The 17,580-nt window shown below is 33.1% G+C and overlaps 1 protein-coding gene across 4 annotated transcripts in view; it reads left to right on the top strand.

Annotated features, from left to right (window-relative positions):
• Nucleotides 1-17,580, top strand: part of GLS (glutaminase) — an 87,661-nt gene that overhangs the window by 47,139 nt on the left and 22,942 nt on the right. For 2 of the 4 annotated variants that reach the window (XM_043445050.1, XM_043445053.1), the window contains one exon: nucleotides 876-968. In XM_043445050.1, coding sequence (XP_043300985.1) covers nucleotides 876-968 — 93 coding nt within the window. Of the gene's footprint in view, nucleotides 1-875; nucleotides 969-1,922; nucleotides 4,823-17,580 lie in introns of those variants that run through there. The other 2 variants (XM_043445051.1, XM_043445052.1) reach the window with 2 other exon arrangements.

Below are 17,580 nucleotides of genomic sequence, written 5' to 3'. Positions count from 1 at the left end.
ATTTCCATAGTTTGACTGTTTGCATTCTCACTGCCAGTCTGTCAGTTACTCAATAGCCATGTTTGTGTTTGCAAAGGAGCTTTAAATTGCCTCTACCAGACAGCTCCTATATAATCATCCTCACAAATTACAAATTTGTTTGATGCTTAAGTTTTAATTTCATGGTTGTAATTAGTTTTCAGTTTCTAAAAGCTCAGCAAAAGACATTAAACTTGGAGAAGTCATTTAGACCTCACCATAAGTGAAAGATTGAGTCTTTTTTTTTTTTTTAAAGGAAATAAGTATTGGCAATTTAAAATTACTACTACTGTTAACTAGTTCAGTATCTTTTGTTGTTAGCCACGTGTTGCTAGTGTTTTATCTTTTGGTTTTATTTACATTTACTAATTCCTAGAGTCTGCACTGAGTATCATAATTTTTTCTACACATTTTCCCATTTAAAATACCAGTTTATTTTTCAGTTTTTTTAATATTTTACAAAAACTAGAGAATGACATTGGATTCCTTATAGATTAAAATACATTGTAACCAGAGTATTTATTTATATTTTTGTGATGCTATAGTTATTTGATAGAATAATTACTTCATGTGGCCTATTATTATAATGCCCATTTTACAGAAAATGAAAGTTAGACATATTTTGAGTGCCTGAGCCCTAAGGTTATGGTAGTAAATTTTCAAATGCCTGTAGTCCATGTCTTCTTGGTTTGACTTCGGTCTTCTTGATGCATCATGCAGCTTTATTAACATGCAGTGGTACTTTCTATGAGATAGTAGTTAAGTTGAACAGTATTAGTGAAATTTGTTAAAATATGGAAAAACAATAGCCGTTGACTAAGCCAGTTTCTTATAATACCTGTTTTGTTTAATTATAGGATCTTGTTTCTCTATGTAATTTCCATAACTATGATAATTTGAGACACTTTGCTAAAAAACTTGATCCACGAAGAGAAGGTGGTGATCAGAGGGTAAGCAAAATTCTTATTTAGATTATTATGTAACTTTTTTTGAGAGAGAAAATGAGGTTCACCAGTTTAAATAAAACTTACTCTATTTGTTAGTGGCCTCATATTTTTACTAATAACAAATGAGTAATGTTGAATTGTTGACATTATCATCCTGGACATACATACTAAATATTACTGTTTTATTTAAACTGAAACTGGTTAGCCTAGGAGCAGAGGTTCCTCCCCATTTTTCTGCTGTTTTAGCAGTATTTTCAAGAATTGACTCTGTTAAAAGAAAACATATTGGAAAGTGCTGCATGCTATAAAGAGAAAACCTATTTCTGCTCTCAATATTTGTCAGTTATAGTCTCAAATTGAGTTTACTTTTATGTGGATGGATATGTAAGTGGAAAGGGATTATAATATTAGTGATAGGCCTTACAGAGCTTCATAGTAAGTTTTATATGTCACTATAGATGAAATATTTTTCTATAGAAAGTGTTTAATGCAGTGTTTCTGACACTGTTAAAGTGATATTTGTTTTTATAAGTGTGTTTGACTTCATACTTTTGTACATATATACTCCTTTTTAAAGGAGTCAGGACTTAAATTTCAGGAACAAGATTTTCTTTTTGTCTTCGTTGTTGTTTGCTGCATTAAGGGACTTGTTTTGAATTTAAATTCCTTTGTATCCCAAGTGGAAATGTTTAGAATAAAATTACCTAACTAGACTTGAAGCTAATATGTGCGAAGCACTTATAAGTAGAAAAAAATTTAAACACATACTAAGTAAATTTTCCTATCATTAGTTTTAAAGTAACTTTTAATAATGTATGAGAATTATGCAAAGCTGACAAAAATAGAAACTTCCATGGGCGTCAACATGAGTAACATTGAGCAAAACATCAGATGGTGGTGGGTGAAAATGCTAACAGATCTTAATAACATTCATCATTGAAAAATACCATTTTATAGCTTGGACCTTTCTTCACTCAAGTGCACTAATAAATTATGTATGTTGCTTGAACAACTAGCATTCCTTTGGACCATTGGACTATGAAAGTCTCCAACAAGAACTTGCTTTAAAAGAGACAGTATGGAAAAAAGTGTCACCTGAGTCAAATGAGGACATCTCTACAACTGTAGTATATAGAATGGAAAGTCTGGGAGAGAAAAGCTAAAGAAATGGGTTCTAGTTTCAGAATGCTCTTCATTTAACCTTTCAAACATCTTTAGTTTTTTTCGCATACTATATTTATTGAGTTTTTTGTGCTTTCAACCTTGGGTGCTGGAGCCATAAGGCTTTTTTTTAAAAATCTTTGTGTAAAGTTAATAGATTAAAAAGTGGATTTGTCAGTCTTTTAAAAAGTATAAATCAAATTTGCTTTATTTTTTTTTAATGAAAGGAAAAATTTCTTTAAATTTTTTCTTGGTATAATTAAAATTTTAACTATATGTAGTCAAATAATCCCACTTTAAAATAATAGCAGAAATTGGTAATTTCTTGGTTCTGAAACTCACACACTGAACTCATAAATTTTATCACATTTCTTTATTTTCCAGTTTTAAAATTGATGTGGTGTCTCCAGTAGCAATATAAAGTATTTCTGTGCTAAATACAAAAGTAAAAAGACATAATTATGATTTCCAAATTATTTAATATAGCAGCAGATAGATTTGTTTTACTCTTTTATTTTGGCTTTAGATTTTTAAAAATTTATTTAAAATTTTGTCAAACACTTTAAAATATCTTTGCTTTTTCACTTTGCAACTCCTTTGTTCTGTCAGAATTGTTATGTACAGGAGTGTGTTATGTTACTAAAGCGTTCCAGCCAAAGAATTTCCGATGTAAGATAATGACATGTTTCACTGTTAAAAACCTATAATGGTTACTCAGAAGGAGCAGCAGTGAGTGTCTTCAAGTGAAATGTTTACCTGAACAGTTTTATTTTCATATTACCTACGTAACTTTTTCTGTGTTATATTTAAGTGTGAATGGTGAATTTTGGTTTTTAGCTTTTAATAATTATAATAATTTCACAAATGCTAATGAACTTTTGCGATAAATTATAATTACATCTCATAAAGCTTGTTTTATTTGAACTCTTTCAGAGTAGATAGGAAATGAATTCAGTCTGAAGGTAGTAAGTATGCTACTAAAATACCTGTTAGATTTTAATCCTTTTGTTCGGTTATAATAATGCAATATTGAGAATCAAAACTTGTTTTTAAGAGGACTATAGGTTCTACACAGCCTAAATTTGAAATAATTCACAATGTTTAAAGTCTGTCTTGGCAAAGTAATTGTAAAGTTCTGTAGGATCCTATTCATACTTCTTCCTTCCTCCATATACCTCTCTTTTTCTCCCCACAGTTCCCCAGAGCTTCAAGATTTTGGAGGGACAGGGATGGAGTCAGGAGGATAACTTGATAGTTTCTTAGTATCATGACATACATGTGGTGTAGGGTAAAGTCTAAAATAGTAATTACAGTGTAGCAAAAAATATTTTCCTGGATGGTTTAGATGCAAGTGAAAACACAGATGTAGAAAGTCTTGATTATATGAGTTTGGGAACTGTGATATTAGGAAAAGAAGTTCTCTTCCAAACTTGTTTAAAAGCCTTTTGGCCCAACTGAAGTATTAAACATATTTAAAAAATAATTATGCAGTAAGTTTTAGAGAATATTAGCCAAGGATTTTATGGCTAATTGTTCCTCTGATGTACAGATGCATGTCCTAACTGGATGTTTCCGGTTTGGCCATTTACATGAGAGTGGTGTGTCTGCACTGTCCACACCTTTATACCTGAGCTCTGCTATACCTGTGAACAGTGTCATATTAATTCACAGAGCTGTTTGTGGTTTGGGGACTGAATGTCTTTAATCGGTAGTTTCCAAATAAAAGGCTCCCCTCTCCCACGCTCTAATTGTTACATTTTACTGTTTCAATGGAGGTGGGTTTTACTTGATAAAATGAAAATTTCATGTTTCATATTGTATCCACATTTGTACAGATTTCAGAATGATGTTAATTTGTGCCACTTACTATGTTGATGCAGCTTAAATACACACCAATGGAGAAGGGTTATCTAAGCTATTCTGTTTATAGAATCCTGTTAAAGATGAGCATCCAGAAATTTTTGTTGGAAGGTATAAATGGAAGAAGAGAGAAGATATTGTGAATAGGTCCTCAAACTTTACTTTAAAAAAAAAAAAAAGAGGAAAATCTTTGCCAGGTTTAAAAACATTATTTTGATTCTTTCAGTATTTTAAATACCTTTTCAAATAAAGTTATTGAAAAGTACCCAATATTGTTGAATTTAATGTCTTATGCCATTACTGATTCTTGATATTCAAGCATTTTGAAGTTAGCATATTTGTTTTTCTTTTTTTTCCACCATTAACATTTCATTTGAAATGCATATCCTTTCTGAAATACTTTATTTTTAGCATAAATGTTGTGCATTTTATCTTAGTGTTTGGATTAATCCATTTGTGTTATTTAGCTTTCTTTTATTTGCTTTGTATATTAATGTACCTTTTATTTTCCAGTATGCCTACTTTTTGTATTGTATAATAAATTTATTTTAAGCTGATTTTATTGGTTTTTTTTTATAAAAGCAACTCCAGCATTTTAAGTATAACAAATGGAATTTTAACTTTAAAAGTCATGCTTTATGAAGATATAATAAAAATGCTTTATAATTTTAGTTAATTCTGAGACTAATGTGAAGAGCAACTATAGAAATACTCAAAGGCTTCATCTGATTCTCTTTTTTAATGTAGTATAGTGTTGGTGGGTTTTTTTAACTTTCGGGGAGGATGTTTTTCAATTGGTTGTATTAGAAGTATTTGAATAAAGATTTTTTTCCTAATTTTTTTTTGTTGTTTTTCCACTTAACAACTTAGGGAAAAAAGCTCTTCTCCATTTACAGAATCTTTCTGCTTTCTGAGCAAGAACATCACTGATTCACAATGTAATTGTTGCTTTGTCAGTTGTCCAGAATAGGAGAAATGTTGCTAAAATCAAACAGTATTATTGCGTTAGAATAGAATTGTAAACCTCAGTAGAATTTATATGAGTAGAAAAACTATAAAATTGAAATTCACCTTAACTACTTTTTAAGAAATTTAATTTTCAGAAGGAACTTAGTATAGTTCTACAGCATGGTCCAAATTATAAAGTATGTGCATTGTAGGTCAGATACAGTACTTTTAAGTTATTGTTTGATGAAATTTTCCATTCATATCCAGAGAAACATCCCATTGGTGGAGTTTTTAAAACTGTTTGAAGGGGAAATACTGTTGTTTATAGGAATTTCTATTTATCTGTGGGATTTTTTCCATAGTGTTCTTTTGGGACTAGTAAATAGGGAGTTCCATTGTCACGTTATATTCAGTTTGTAAGTTTGTGATCACTAGCTTTTAAAGATACATTTGGGGTTGTTTTGTTGGTGTTTTTAGTCCCTTTGAAACAGGTAACTCAGCTTGGTCTGAAAGTATAGTTTTACAGGCATGTATGTGTGTGGAAAGAACCACTGAATATATACTGATACTGTCAGTCTGTATCATGATAATTTATATAAATGTATGTGAGCGTGTATCTATATATTTATCTGTCTTTATCCATCCATTCATATTCTGAAAATCAGTAGCAGATACTTCTACACAGTATGTCCTGTATAAATGGTTCATTGATCTATTCTAGGTTTTGTTGTAGGAGAACTTTGAATTTTTGCTGACCCAGAACTTATAAAATAGAGCATCTTTTACTTGTTTCAGTTTACCTTTAAAGACATGTGGTTTCTGTTTTGCTCCCATTCACTACTAGCACTGTCAGAGAGGAGAATGATGATATTGGAGAACTCCACAAAAAGGAAAGCAAGAACATCAGATTTCATGTGGAAGCTGACTTTAGTTTCCAAAATTATTATATGGAAGGATTGTATACAACTTAAATAATGGACTTCTTAGTTACAACCGTTTACTCTATGGAATAATTTTATTCCAAATCTTGTGCACAATTTTTAGTTTTTTAAGGAGTAACATGCTTTCTGTTCAGTTCCTCCTTTACCATAAATGTAATATTTAATTAAAGCCAGATGAATTGGAGGTGGGGCTTGTTAATGATTCATCATGGCCCATCCCTCAGATTTTTACTCAGATTTTTTCAGAGTAGACTTTTGTCCATTCACTGTCATGTACTTCAAAGCCAAAATTATGCATGAACATAGATGCAAGTATATCAAGTTCAACCACTTTTATTTTAAATTGTCACACAGTTAACATTTGTTTTCTACACTGTTTAGAAATGGAAGGAATTTAATTGAACTAAGATTCTTTTATTCCTTTTCTCCCTCTCTCTGCCCCAGTTGTAGTTTATTAATGTGAATAGCACACAGTGCACATTGAAGAAGTTTAGGAACACACTGAACTTCCCTGGTGGCTCAGATGGTAAAGAATCCACCTGCAATGCGGGAAGGCTGGGTTTGATCCCTGGGTTGGGAAGATTCCCTGGAGAAGAGAAGGGCAGGAATTAAACTGTCTTAGTCTGGAATTCTACTTTTAAAAATACTGTAAATCTAGGACAAAATCTGTCCAGTATAAAAGAGAGCTCGCAAAACTTGATTATTTTTTGGAGTCCTTAAATAGTAATGGAAAAGGTACTTACTTAAAAAAAATATTAAATAGACTGATGTAAGTCTTTATTTAATGAATTGATTCTCTTCCTGTAGTTTTAAAATGTTCCTTTCTAAATTTATGTTTTGTGAGCATATGAAAGGAAGTTTAAGGTTGATTTAGTTTACCTTAAGTGTTTTGTAGATTGTTTATCCTAGTAATTTTAATAAGTTGTAGCTATAGAGATTTTTAATATATGTAAAATATGTAAAACCAGTGTTGATCAAAACTTTTGTAATGGTTTCCTAATCCGTTTATCTTTAATTAAAATGAATAGACTACTAATTAGCACTTGGCACATTACCTTTTTGTTATTTTGGGCGTAATATACAAAACACTTCTTGTTGGGAACTGTTATGTTTGGTTACATTAAAAAAAAAAAGAACAGGTAATGATCCTTGATTCCAAGTACTTTAATGAACTTGTAAGCAGTCCAGTATGGAGGTTCAAAGGAAAAAATAATGAAATGACAAATTCTGGCAATTGATCTCATAATGTTGGTGTTATTGTTAGACTTTTAACTCTAAATTTCATTTACTAATTTGGAAGTATTTTAGTTAACAATCTCAGTGGTAAAGAACAATTTTGGTATACTTAAGTCAAATTTTAATGTCTGAGGATCTTATTTTTCTGGACATAGTATTATCAAAAAATAATGATTTTTATTTCATCAAGTATTTACCTTGCTAAAATATTTTCAATCCTAATGTCTCAGCTGGTTGAAATTACCTATTTGGAAGGCTTAGCTTTTAAAAGGAAAAATTCTTACCTGAAACAGTTTTAAATTTCTATTTATTATATTTCTGGAGTTTTTTATATAGTGAAATTCTCTCCTGCCTAACAATTCTACTTGAAACTCAGTTATAATTTTAATTCATATCCTATAAACAGCTGAAGAATTTCTTTTATTTTTAAAATACAATTCAGCTGTTCTAGGTCTTTGTTCTTTCATTTACTGTAGTCTAGTAATTAATTAGAATCACATGGTTGAGCTGGAAAGGAATCTTGAAGGTTATCTACCTCAAACTCCCATTCCTCCCAGCCCTCTTTTCCAGGTAGCACCTTGCTTTCTCAATTAGCACATTTACTCCCCCCACCTTCTTTGATAGGGTTGGTTTATTTTATGTATTTTGGGACACCCTTTTATTTGTTGGGTCATGCACACTAAATCGCTTCAGTTGTGTCTGACTCTCTGTGACCCTATGGACTGTAGCCCACCAGACTTCTCTGTTCATGGAATTCTCCAGGTGTGATTGGCAGTACTGGTTAATATGATTGTAAGTTATTTGGCAAACTAATCATCCCATCACTGTTTATTAAAATGAATTGTGTTTTTCTAGTATATAGTTATATGATGCATTTATAAAGACTAATAAAGCTAGAAATGTATGTCACAATTATACAGTAGTTCTAAAAATAAATCATGACCCCAGAATCTTTGAAAGAAACTAAAGGATAACAGAAATGTTAACTCTAAAAATAAATGTTGCACCCTTGGCTTTTTAAAATAAATTCCTTTGAGATTAGGCTAAATATATAAGTTAAAAAAGGTTTTTCAAGTAGTTAAAAGGTTATTGGAGTTCCAAAAATATGTTTTCTGGTTTTTTTTTCCAGTTAGCTTTTCCCAGCACATACTGTACAAAATACCTAGAAGGTTATTGGAGTTCCAAAAATATGTTTTCTGGAAATTTTTTTTTTCCAGTTAGCTTTTCCCAGCACATACTGTACAAAATACCTAGCTAGTTCCATTGTTTCTGCTTTAGATATTTGGTTCTTTGAGTGGCTTCAGAAAAAGGCTCCCTGTTTGCCTATTACTTTATTGTGTGTATTATCCTCAGTATCAATATATTTCATAGTTCTGGGATTTTTTTTTTATGAAGGAGATATATATTGCTGTTCTTGAAGTGCATTAATTTTTTTAAAGAGTTGATTTAAATGTTAAAACTTTATTACTATTCTTTAAAAAAAAACTACTGTTTCTTCTCAAAATTTAAACTTGCCTAGGAAACTCTTCTCCCCCCAAGTTTGTATAAGTGAGAACCTGAACTTTTAAGAGACTGACTCATTCAGTATAAGCTTGCTTGTATTGAATGCTTGCTTTCACATTATATCTATTAAATTAGAATGATGCTGAAATACTAGCATTAGTTATGCAGATATAACTATTCATCTTTGGGTATTCCATTGTAAGATCCGAATTAAAATCATGATCTTCGGTCTCTTGTTAAACTTTTCCTTAGCTTCAAATGACTAGTTTTCATTATTTTGTGTGTGCCTTTCATAAATCATCACTAAGGATCACTACAATTCGTCCTTTAAGGGGATAACATAAAACTTAAGTCTTTTATACATTAAGGGAGATTAATGGTGTATAGGATTATATCAGTTATTAATTGAATTACATCCAAGGTCTGTTTTGTTTTTTCTTGTAGTCTCTCAAAGAATCCTAATTGAAAAACTCAAAATCTGTTAATCTTGAGTATTGTTTCTTTTTCATCCTTTCCTAACGTAACTCATTTTGGTCTTAAAATGAGATAACTGTAAAAACTATATCAGAGTTGCTCATAAAATGGGCTTTCATTTTCAAACCTTCTTATTGCTGGTAGGTTAATTTCCAAATCTTTTCATGTTGTTAGCATTTGTCACTCTACTTTTATTTTCTTTAAAATGTTATTTTTAAAAATTCACAATTGATAAAGTATAAACTTATCAATATGATATAACTTGTTGGTAATTTATTTTACAATTGACTTTGAATACATGCATCTGTGGGTCCAGGTCTGTGAGGAAGATTTAAATACAGAAATGAACTAAATATTTTCTACTTTGAGTTGAAATGAATACATGTTACAGTTTCTGCAGAATGGAACTTTATTGACATCCTTTGAAGTTGTAGGACAAATGATTTTGTTAAAATTCTTTTGACTAACACCATTAACCCACTTTAATCATACCAATAAAATATTTCTGCCTAACGTTTCCTCTTTTTACCTGAAAGAGAAACTTCAGAGAACAGTTTTCATGATGCAGGAAGTAGAGCTTAACTTTCTATTACCTGTTGTTGAAGTGTTTCAACTAAAGCGTGCTGTTACAATAGTCTCTGTATGACATTTTTTCTTTTTCACCTAAAGGAGAAACAAGGGAGAAAAAACTAATTGCAGTGTTTTTAGCCAAGTAATAAAAACTGGAGAAGCTTTCATTTTTGTCTCTGTTGTGCAATTTTATTTTATAGCCACCGTATATATCTGCCGCAGAACCATCACTGTTATTTATTTTGTATCCCTTACATGTTGGACTTTTTCCTGTAATGATCTGCTTGCTTTCATGTTAGTATAGATGTACCATGTGTGCAGGGGCTTTTGGATATAGAGCTGCTGTTGAGCTGCTATTGTTTGCATACTGTGTTTTGTAGGTTTTGCTATGCAAAAGTTCTCACTGCCATTGTGAGGCTTAGAATTTTGTGTTAGTTAAGAATTTGGGATCCTCTGCAGAAGTTTTTGATAATTGAAACTTTTGGTTTACCTAGCATTTTTTCACTTAAAAAACATCAGTGAGTGCTGGTCAGTTAGTTGGGCATACGATTCAAGTGGGTAGCTTGATGTGATATTCTGTGGGCATGAATTTTGAGTTTTGATTTGCTTTTTTCATATTTACACACACACGGTTCAGGCAGTATGTCAGGTGTTAGAGATGCTGCTCTAAGAGGCAAGGTTCTTCTCCCTATGATGACCACAATCTGTAGAAGCAGGGAGGCTGCCTCCATTCTATAACTCTAGGATTGACAGTGCAGAGTTTTCTATGCTGTATATGAGCAAGCACATTAAACATCACTGGCATCTAAATATTCTTGAGCCCCCAAACCAACTTCTAGAACATTTCAGATTTCCAGTTTATCTATTGTATGTTTTGGCTCATGTACAAGGAGAAAAATAAAATAGCCAACGTTTTGATTTCACTGTCAGCTTTTTTTCAGTAAGTAAGGCTGAATGGCATCACCGACTCCATGGGCATGAGTTTGAGTAAACTCCGGGAGTTTGTGATGGACAGGGAGGCCTGGCGTGCTGCGATTCATGGGGTCGCAAAGAATCGGACACAGCTGAGCGACTGAACTGAATGATTATAGATGTTGACTTGTCTATAAATAATGCCAAATGAGTTTGACATACAATTGTAAGGCTCAAGTCTAATATAGGTAAAGGAGATTTTTGTATATTGACTCAGTCTACCACTTATTTTCTAGTATTCTTTAAAAATCTCAATTATTTTCAATTTGATCAGTTAATAAAATTCACCCTTCAAATCTTGACATCCACTTAAAAGTGTGATTATCTGTTAACCCTACCAAATAGATGACTAAATGTAAGCATAAGAGTCTAAACACATGAATATTTTTAAAGTTCACTTTAAAACCATCTCATTAAGCTTCTTGTTGACTGTATATGTTCAGCAGAATATGTCACTAGGAGAAAGGACTGGTTTAGACTCTGAAGTAATAACCTGTGTTCCTTCTAATCAGAAAACTCTACAGTAGCTATGTTCATTAAGTTACCTGCTGGCTACAATGCACAAAAGTGAACAGGTTTTACAGGATTTGGGCCCAAGTCTAGTGACCATGTTGTAATTAATTTTGCCCTAGAGAGCTGCTTTTGTAGAGATGCAATGAAAAGGGAGGAAGGCGGGTACTACCAGAGAAGTTTGAAAGTGTTTTACAGATAACATACAAAATAGGTGCAAAAGTTTATTCTTTTGTTCATTTGCCTTCATGCAGTAATTATGGAGCAGCCACTACAAGCCAGGAATTGTTTTGTGTTCTGGGAAAGATCACGAGACACAATCTAATAGATCACATATACCAGGAGTTAGTATAGCAAAAAACAGCCTAGATAAGTAATTGCATAAGATAATTTCAAATAGTGTTGTATCTTCAAAAAAGAACGTATGTCACTGTTCTATCTTAATAATTTGGAAATCTCAAACTTTGTTAAGCAAGCACTCCTCAAAAAAGCTAAATAATTCAATCTGTTTCATTACATTGTTAATTGTTGAATGAAGTAAAAACCTTACTCAGCTGGATATCTGGGAGTTAATGACCACCTGGACCACTTGACTTTTTCTTTGACAGACAGCTCTTTTATTTTTTTGGAATGTTAAAAACAAATTTTTAAGTACAGAAAGCAATAAAGAACTTCTTTAAGAGGTGATGCTGTGGTAACAGCCCATTTGCAGTATTTCTACCTGATTCTGATACTCATTTTTTGTTCTAGAAGTTGGTTTGGGGGCTCAAGCACAATGTTTTAAAATTTTGTGTCATATTTTTGAAAAAACATAACCAGATGTATATACAGTTGACCTTTAACAACACAGGGATAAGGGGCCCTGATGCTGTTGAAAATCCACATACAGCTTTACAGTAGACCTTCTGTGCCCTTGGTTCCCCATCCATGGATACAACCAACTGACAGATTCTATAATACTATATGTAGTATGTATTTATTGGGGGAAAAAAAAATACAGATGTTGACACACACAGTTCAAACTTGTGTTGTTCAAGGGTCAACTGTGTTAACCCATTTTCTCCACCCTCCACCCCCACCTCTTGCAACCACCAATCTGTCCTCTGTATCTATGAGCTTGTTTTTAGGTTCCAAATATGAGAAAGATCATAGTATTTGTCTTTCTCTGTGTGCCTTCCTTCATGTAGTATAAAGCCCTTGAAGTCCATCTATGTTGTCTTAAATAGCAGGGCTTTCTTTTTTATGTTTCTGTAATATTCCTGTGTGTCTGCATGTGTGTGTCACAATTTTATATCCACTCATCCATTGACAGACACTGTGTTTCTGTGTTGGCTATTGTAAATAATGCTGCAGTGCATGTGGGGGTGCATGTATCTTTTCAAGTCAGCACATTTTCTTCAATAAATACCCAGAAATGGAATTGCTGGATCATATGATAGTTCTGTTTTTAATTTTTTGAATGATATCCATACTGTTCCATAGCAGCTGTGCCAATTTACATTACCACCACCAGTGCCCAAGGATTCCTTTTTCTCTGTATCCTCACCTACTTCTGTTGTTTCTAGTTTTTTTGATAATACCCTCTCTATCAGGTGTGATATTTCATTGTGGTTTTGATTTGCATTTCCCTGATGATGATGCAGAACATAGTCTCATGTACCTCTTGGCCATCTGAATGTCTTTGGCAAAATGTCTTTTTAGATCTTATTTTTTTAATTTTTATTTTTTCAGCCATGGATTTACATGTGTTCCCCATCCCGATCCCATCCTCCCTCCCGCCTCCCTCTCCATCCCATCCCTCTGGGTCTTCCCAATGCACCAGCCCTGAGCACTTGTCTCATGCATCCAACCTGGGCTGGTGATCTGTTTCACCCTTGATAGTATACTTGTTTCAATGCTGTTCTCTCTGAAAATCCCACCCTTGCCTTCTCCCACAGTCTAAAAGTCTGTTCTGTACATCTGTGTCTCTTTTTCTGTTTTCCATATAGGGTTATCATTACATCTTTTTAAATTCCATGTATATATACGTTAGTATACTGTATTGGTCTTTATCTTTCTGGCTTACTTCACTCTGTATAATGGGCTCCAATTTCATCCATCTCATTAGAACTGATTCAAATGAATTCTTTTTAATGGCTGAGTAATATTCCATGGTGTATATGTACCACAGCTTCCTTATCCATTTGTCTGCTGATGGGCATCTAGGTTGCCCATCTATGGGCATCCTGGCTATTATAAACAGTGCTGTGATGAACATTGGGGTACACGTGTATCTTTCAGATCTGGTTTCCTCAGTGTGTATGCCCAGGAGTGGGACTGCTAGGTCATATGGCAGTTCTATTTCCAGTTTTTTAACGAATCTCCACACTGTTCTCCATAGTGGCTATACTAGTTTGCATTCCCACCAACAGTGTAAGAGGGTTCCCTTTTCTCCACACCCTCTCCAGCATTTATTGCTTGTAGACTTTTGGATAGCAGCCATTCTGACTGGTATGTAATGGTACCTCATTGAGGTTTTGATTTTCATTTCTCTGATAATAAGTGATGTTGAGCATCTTTTCATGTGTTTGTTAGCCATCTGTATGTCTTCTTTGGAGAAATGTCTGTTTAGTTCTTTGGCCCATTTTTTGATTGGGTCATTTATTTTTCTGGAATTGAGCTGCAGGAGTTGCTTGTATATTTTTGAGATTACTCCTTTGTCTGTTGCTTCATTTGCTATTATTTTCTCCCAATCTGAGGGCTGTCTTTTCACCTTGCTTATAGTTTCCTTTGTTGTGCGAAAGCTTTTAAGTTTCATTAGGTCCCATTTGTTTATTTTTGCTTTTGTTTCCAATATTCTGGGAGGTGGGTCATAGAGGATCTTGCTGTGATTTATGTCAGAGAGTGTTTTGCCATTGTTGTCTAGGAGTTTTATAGTTTCTGGTCTTACATTTAGATCTTTAATCCATTTTGAGTTTATTTTTGTGCATGGTGTTAGAAAGTGTTCTAGTTTCATTCTTTTACAAGTGGTTGACCAGTTTTCCCAGCACCACCTGTTAAAGAGGTTGTCTTTTTTCCATTGTATATCCTTGTCTCCTTTGTCGAAGATAAGGTGTCCGTAGGTACATGGATTTATCTCTGGGCTTTCTGTTTTGTCCCGTTGATCTATATTTCTGTCTTTGTGCCAGTACCATACTGTCTTGATGGCTGTGGCTTTGTAGTAGAGCCTGAAGTCAGGCAGGTTGATTCCTCCAGTTCCATTCTTCTTTCTCAAGATTGCTTTGGCTATTCAAGGTTTTTTTGTATTTCCATACATATTATGAAATTATTTGTTCTACTTCTGTGAAGAATACCGTTAGTAGCTTGATAGGGATTGCATTGAATCTATAGATTGCTTTGGGTAGTATACTCATTTTCATAATATTGATTCTTCCAATCCATGAACATGGTATATTTCTCCATCTATTTGTGTCCTCTTTGATTTCTTTCATCAGTGTTTTATAGTTTTCTATGTATAGGTCTTTTGTTTCTTTAGGTAGATATACTCCTAAGTATTTTATTCTTTTTGTTGCAATGGTAAATGGTATTGTTTCCTTAATTTCTCTTTCTGTTTTCTCATTGTTAGTGTATAGGAATGCAAGGGATTTCTGCGTGTTAATTTTATATCCTGCAACTTTACTATATTCATTGATTAGCTCTAGTAATTTTCTGGTAGAGTCTTTAGGGTTTTCTATGTAGAGGATCATGTCATCTGCAAACAGTGAGAGTTTTACTTCTTCTTTTCCTATCTGGATTCCTTTTATTTCTTTTTCTGCTCTGATTGCTGTGGCCAAAACTTCCAAAACTATGTTGAATAGTAGTGGTGAGAGTGGGCACCCTTGTCTTGTTCCTGACTTTAAGGGAAATGCTTTCAATTTTTCACCATTGAGGATACTGTTTGCTGTGGGTTTGTCATATATAGCTTTCATTATGTTGAGGTATGTTCCTTCTGTGCCTGCTTTCTAGAGAGTTTTTATCATTAATGGATGTTGAATTTTGTCAAAGGCTTTTTCTGCATCTATTGAGAAAATCATACGGTTTTTATCTTTCAATTTGTTGATGTGGTGTATTACATTGAGTGATTTGCAGATATTAAAGAATCCTTGCATTCCTGGGATAAAGCCCACTTGGTCATGATGTATGATCTTTTTACTATGTTGTTGGATTCTATTTGCTAGAATTTTGTTAAGGATTTTTGCATCCATGTTCATCAGTGATACTGGCCTGTAGTTTTCTTTTTTTGTGGCATCTTTGGTTTTGGAATTAGGGTGATGGTGGCCTCATAGAATGAGTTTGGAAGTTTACCTTCTTCTGCAATTTTCTGGAAAAGTTTGAGTAAGATAGGTGTTAGCTCTTCTCTAAATTTTTGGTAGAATTCAGCTGTGAAGCTGTCTGGTCCTCGGCTTTTGTTTGCTGGAAGATTTCTGATTACCGTTTCAATTTCCGTGCTTGTGATCAGTCTGTTAAGATCTTCTATTTCTTCCTGGTTCAGTTTTGGAAAGTTATACTTTTCTAAGAATTTGTCCATTTCTTCCAAGTTGTCCATTTTATTGGCATAGAGCTGCTGGTAGTAGTCTCTTATGATCCTTTGTATTTCAGTGTTGTCTGTTGTGATCTCTCCATTTTCATTTCTAATTTTGTTGATTTGGTTCTTCTCCCTTTGTTTCTTAATGAGTCTGGCTAACGGTTTGTCAATTTTGTTTATCTTTTCAAAAAACCAGCTTTTAGCTTTGTTCATTTTTGCTATGGTCTCTTTGTTTCTTTTGCATTTATTTCTGCCCTAATTTTTAAGATTTCTTTCCTTCTACTAACCCTGGGGTTCTTCATTTCTTCCTTCTCTAGTTGCTTTAGGTGTAGAGCTAGGTTATTTATTTGGTTTTTTTCTTGTTTCTTGATGTGAGCCTGTAATGCTATGAACCTGCCCCTTAGCACTGCTTTGACAGTGTCCCGTAGATTTTGGGTTGTTGTGTTTTCATTTTCATTTGTTTCTATGCATATTTTGATTTCTTTTTTGATTTCTTCTATGATTTGTTGGTTATTCAGAAGCGTGTTATTTAGCCTCCATATGTTTGAATTTTTAATAGTTCTTTTCCTGCACTTGAGATCTAGTCTTACTGCACTGTGGTCAGAAGAGATGACTGGAATGATTTCAGTTTTTTTTTTTAATTTACCAAGGCTAGATTTATGGCCCAGGATGTGATCTATTCTGGAGAAGGTTCCGTGTGCACTTGAGAAAAAGGTGAAATTGATTCTTTTGGTGTGAAATGTCTTATAGATATCAATTAGGTCTAGATGGTCCATTGTGTCATTTAAAGTTTGTGTTTCCTTGTTAGTTTTGTTTAGTTTAGATCTCATTTTTTAGTTGGTTTTGTAATGTACTGTTGAGTTGTATGAATTCTTTACATAATTTGGATATTATCACACATGGTTTACAAATATTTTTTGCTATTAAGTAGTTTGTTTTTCATTTTGTTGATGGTCTCCTTTGCTCTGCAGAAGGATTTTACTTTGAGGTAGTCTGGCTTGTTTATTTTTGCTTTTGGTGTCAGATTCAAAAAGATCACTGCCAAGACTCATGTCAAGAAGCTTACTGCTTGTTTTATTCTGGGAGTTTTATGATTTGGGGTTTTAGTTTCAAGTTTTTAATCCATGTTGAGTTCACTTTTGGGTATGGTATGTGATAATGGTCTTCTTTTATTCCTTTGCATGTAGCTGTCCAGTTTCCCTAACACCATTTATTGAAGAGACTGTCCTTTCTCTATTGTGTGTTTTTTTTTGCTCCTTTGTTGTAAATTAATTGACCATATCTGTGTGGGTTTATATCTGGGTTCTGTTCTAGTCCATTGATCTCTGTATATGTTTTTATGCCAATACCACCTGTCTTAATTAATATAGTTTTTAATATGGTTTGACATCAGGGAGTGTGATGCCCCCAGCTTTGTTTTTCTTTCTCAAGATTGCTCTGATTTTTGGGATCTTTGTGGTTCTGTGCAAATTTTAGAGGGTGTTTTTTTCTTCTGTGAAAAATACCATTGGAATTTTGATAGGGATGGCATTAAATCTGTATATTACTTTGAGAAGTGTGGACAGTTTAACAGTGTTTTAGTCCTTGAGCATGAAATATTTTTCTGTTTATTTTTTTTCATCTTCAGTTTCTTTCATTAATCTTGCAGTTTTCAACGTATAGGTCTTTAATCTCCTTGGTTAAATTTATTCTTAGGTGTTTTATTCCTTTCCATGTAATTGCAAATGAGATTGTTTTCTTAATTTTTTTCTTTTGATAGTTTGTTACTAGTGTATAGAAATGCAACAGACTTTTCTGTATTGATTTTGTATCCTAAAACTTTACTGAATTTATTAGTTCTAGCAGTTTTCTGATGGAGCTTTTTAGGGTTTTCTATGTATGTCTTCTGCAGATAGTA

This window comes from Cervus canadensis, chromosome 24 (genome assembly GCF_019320065.1).
Source record: "Cervus canadensis isolate Bull #8, Minnesota chromosome 24, ASM1932006v1, whole genome shotgun sequence".
NCBI classification, from domain to species: domain Eukaryota; kingdom Metazoa; phylum Chordata; class Mammalia; order Artiodactyla; family Cervidae; genus Cervus; species Cervus canadensis.
Note: the sequence above shows the minus strand (reverse complement) of the source record. Positions and strands in the feature narration are given on the sequence as shown.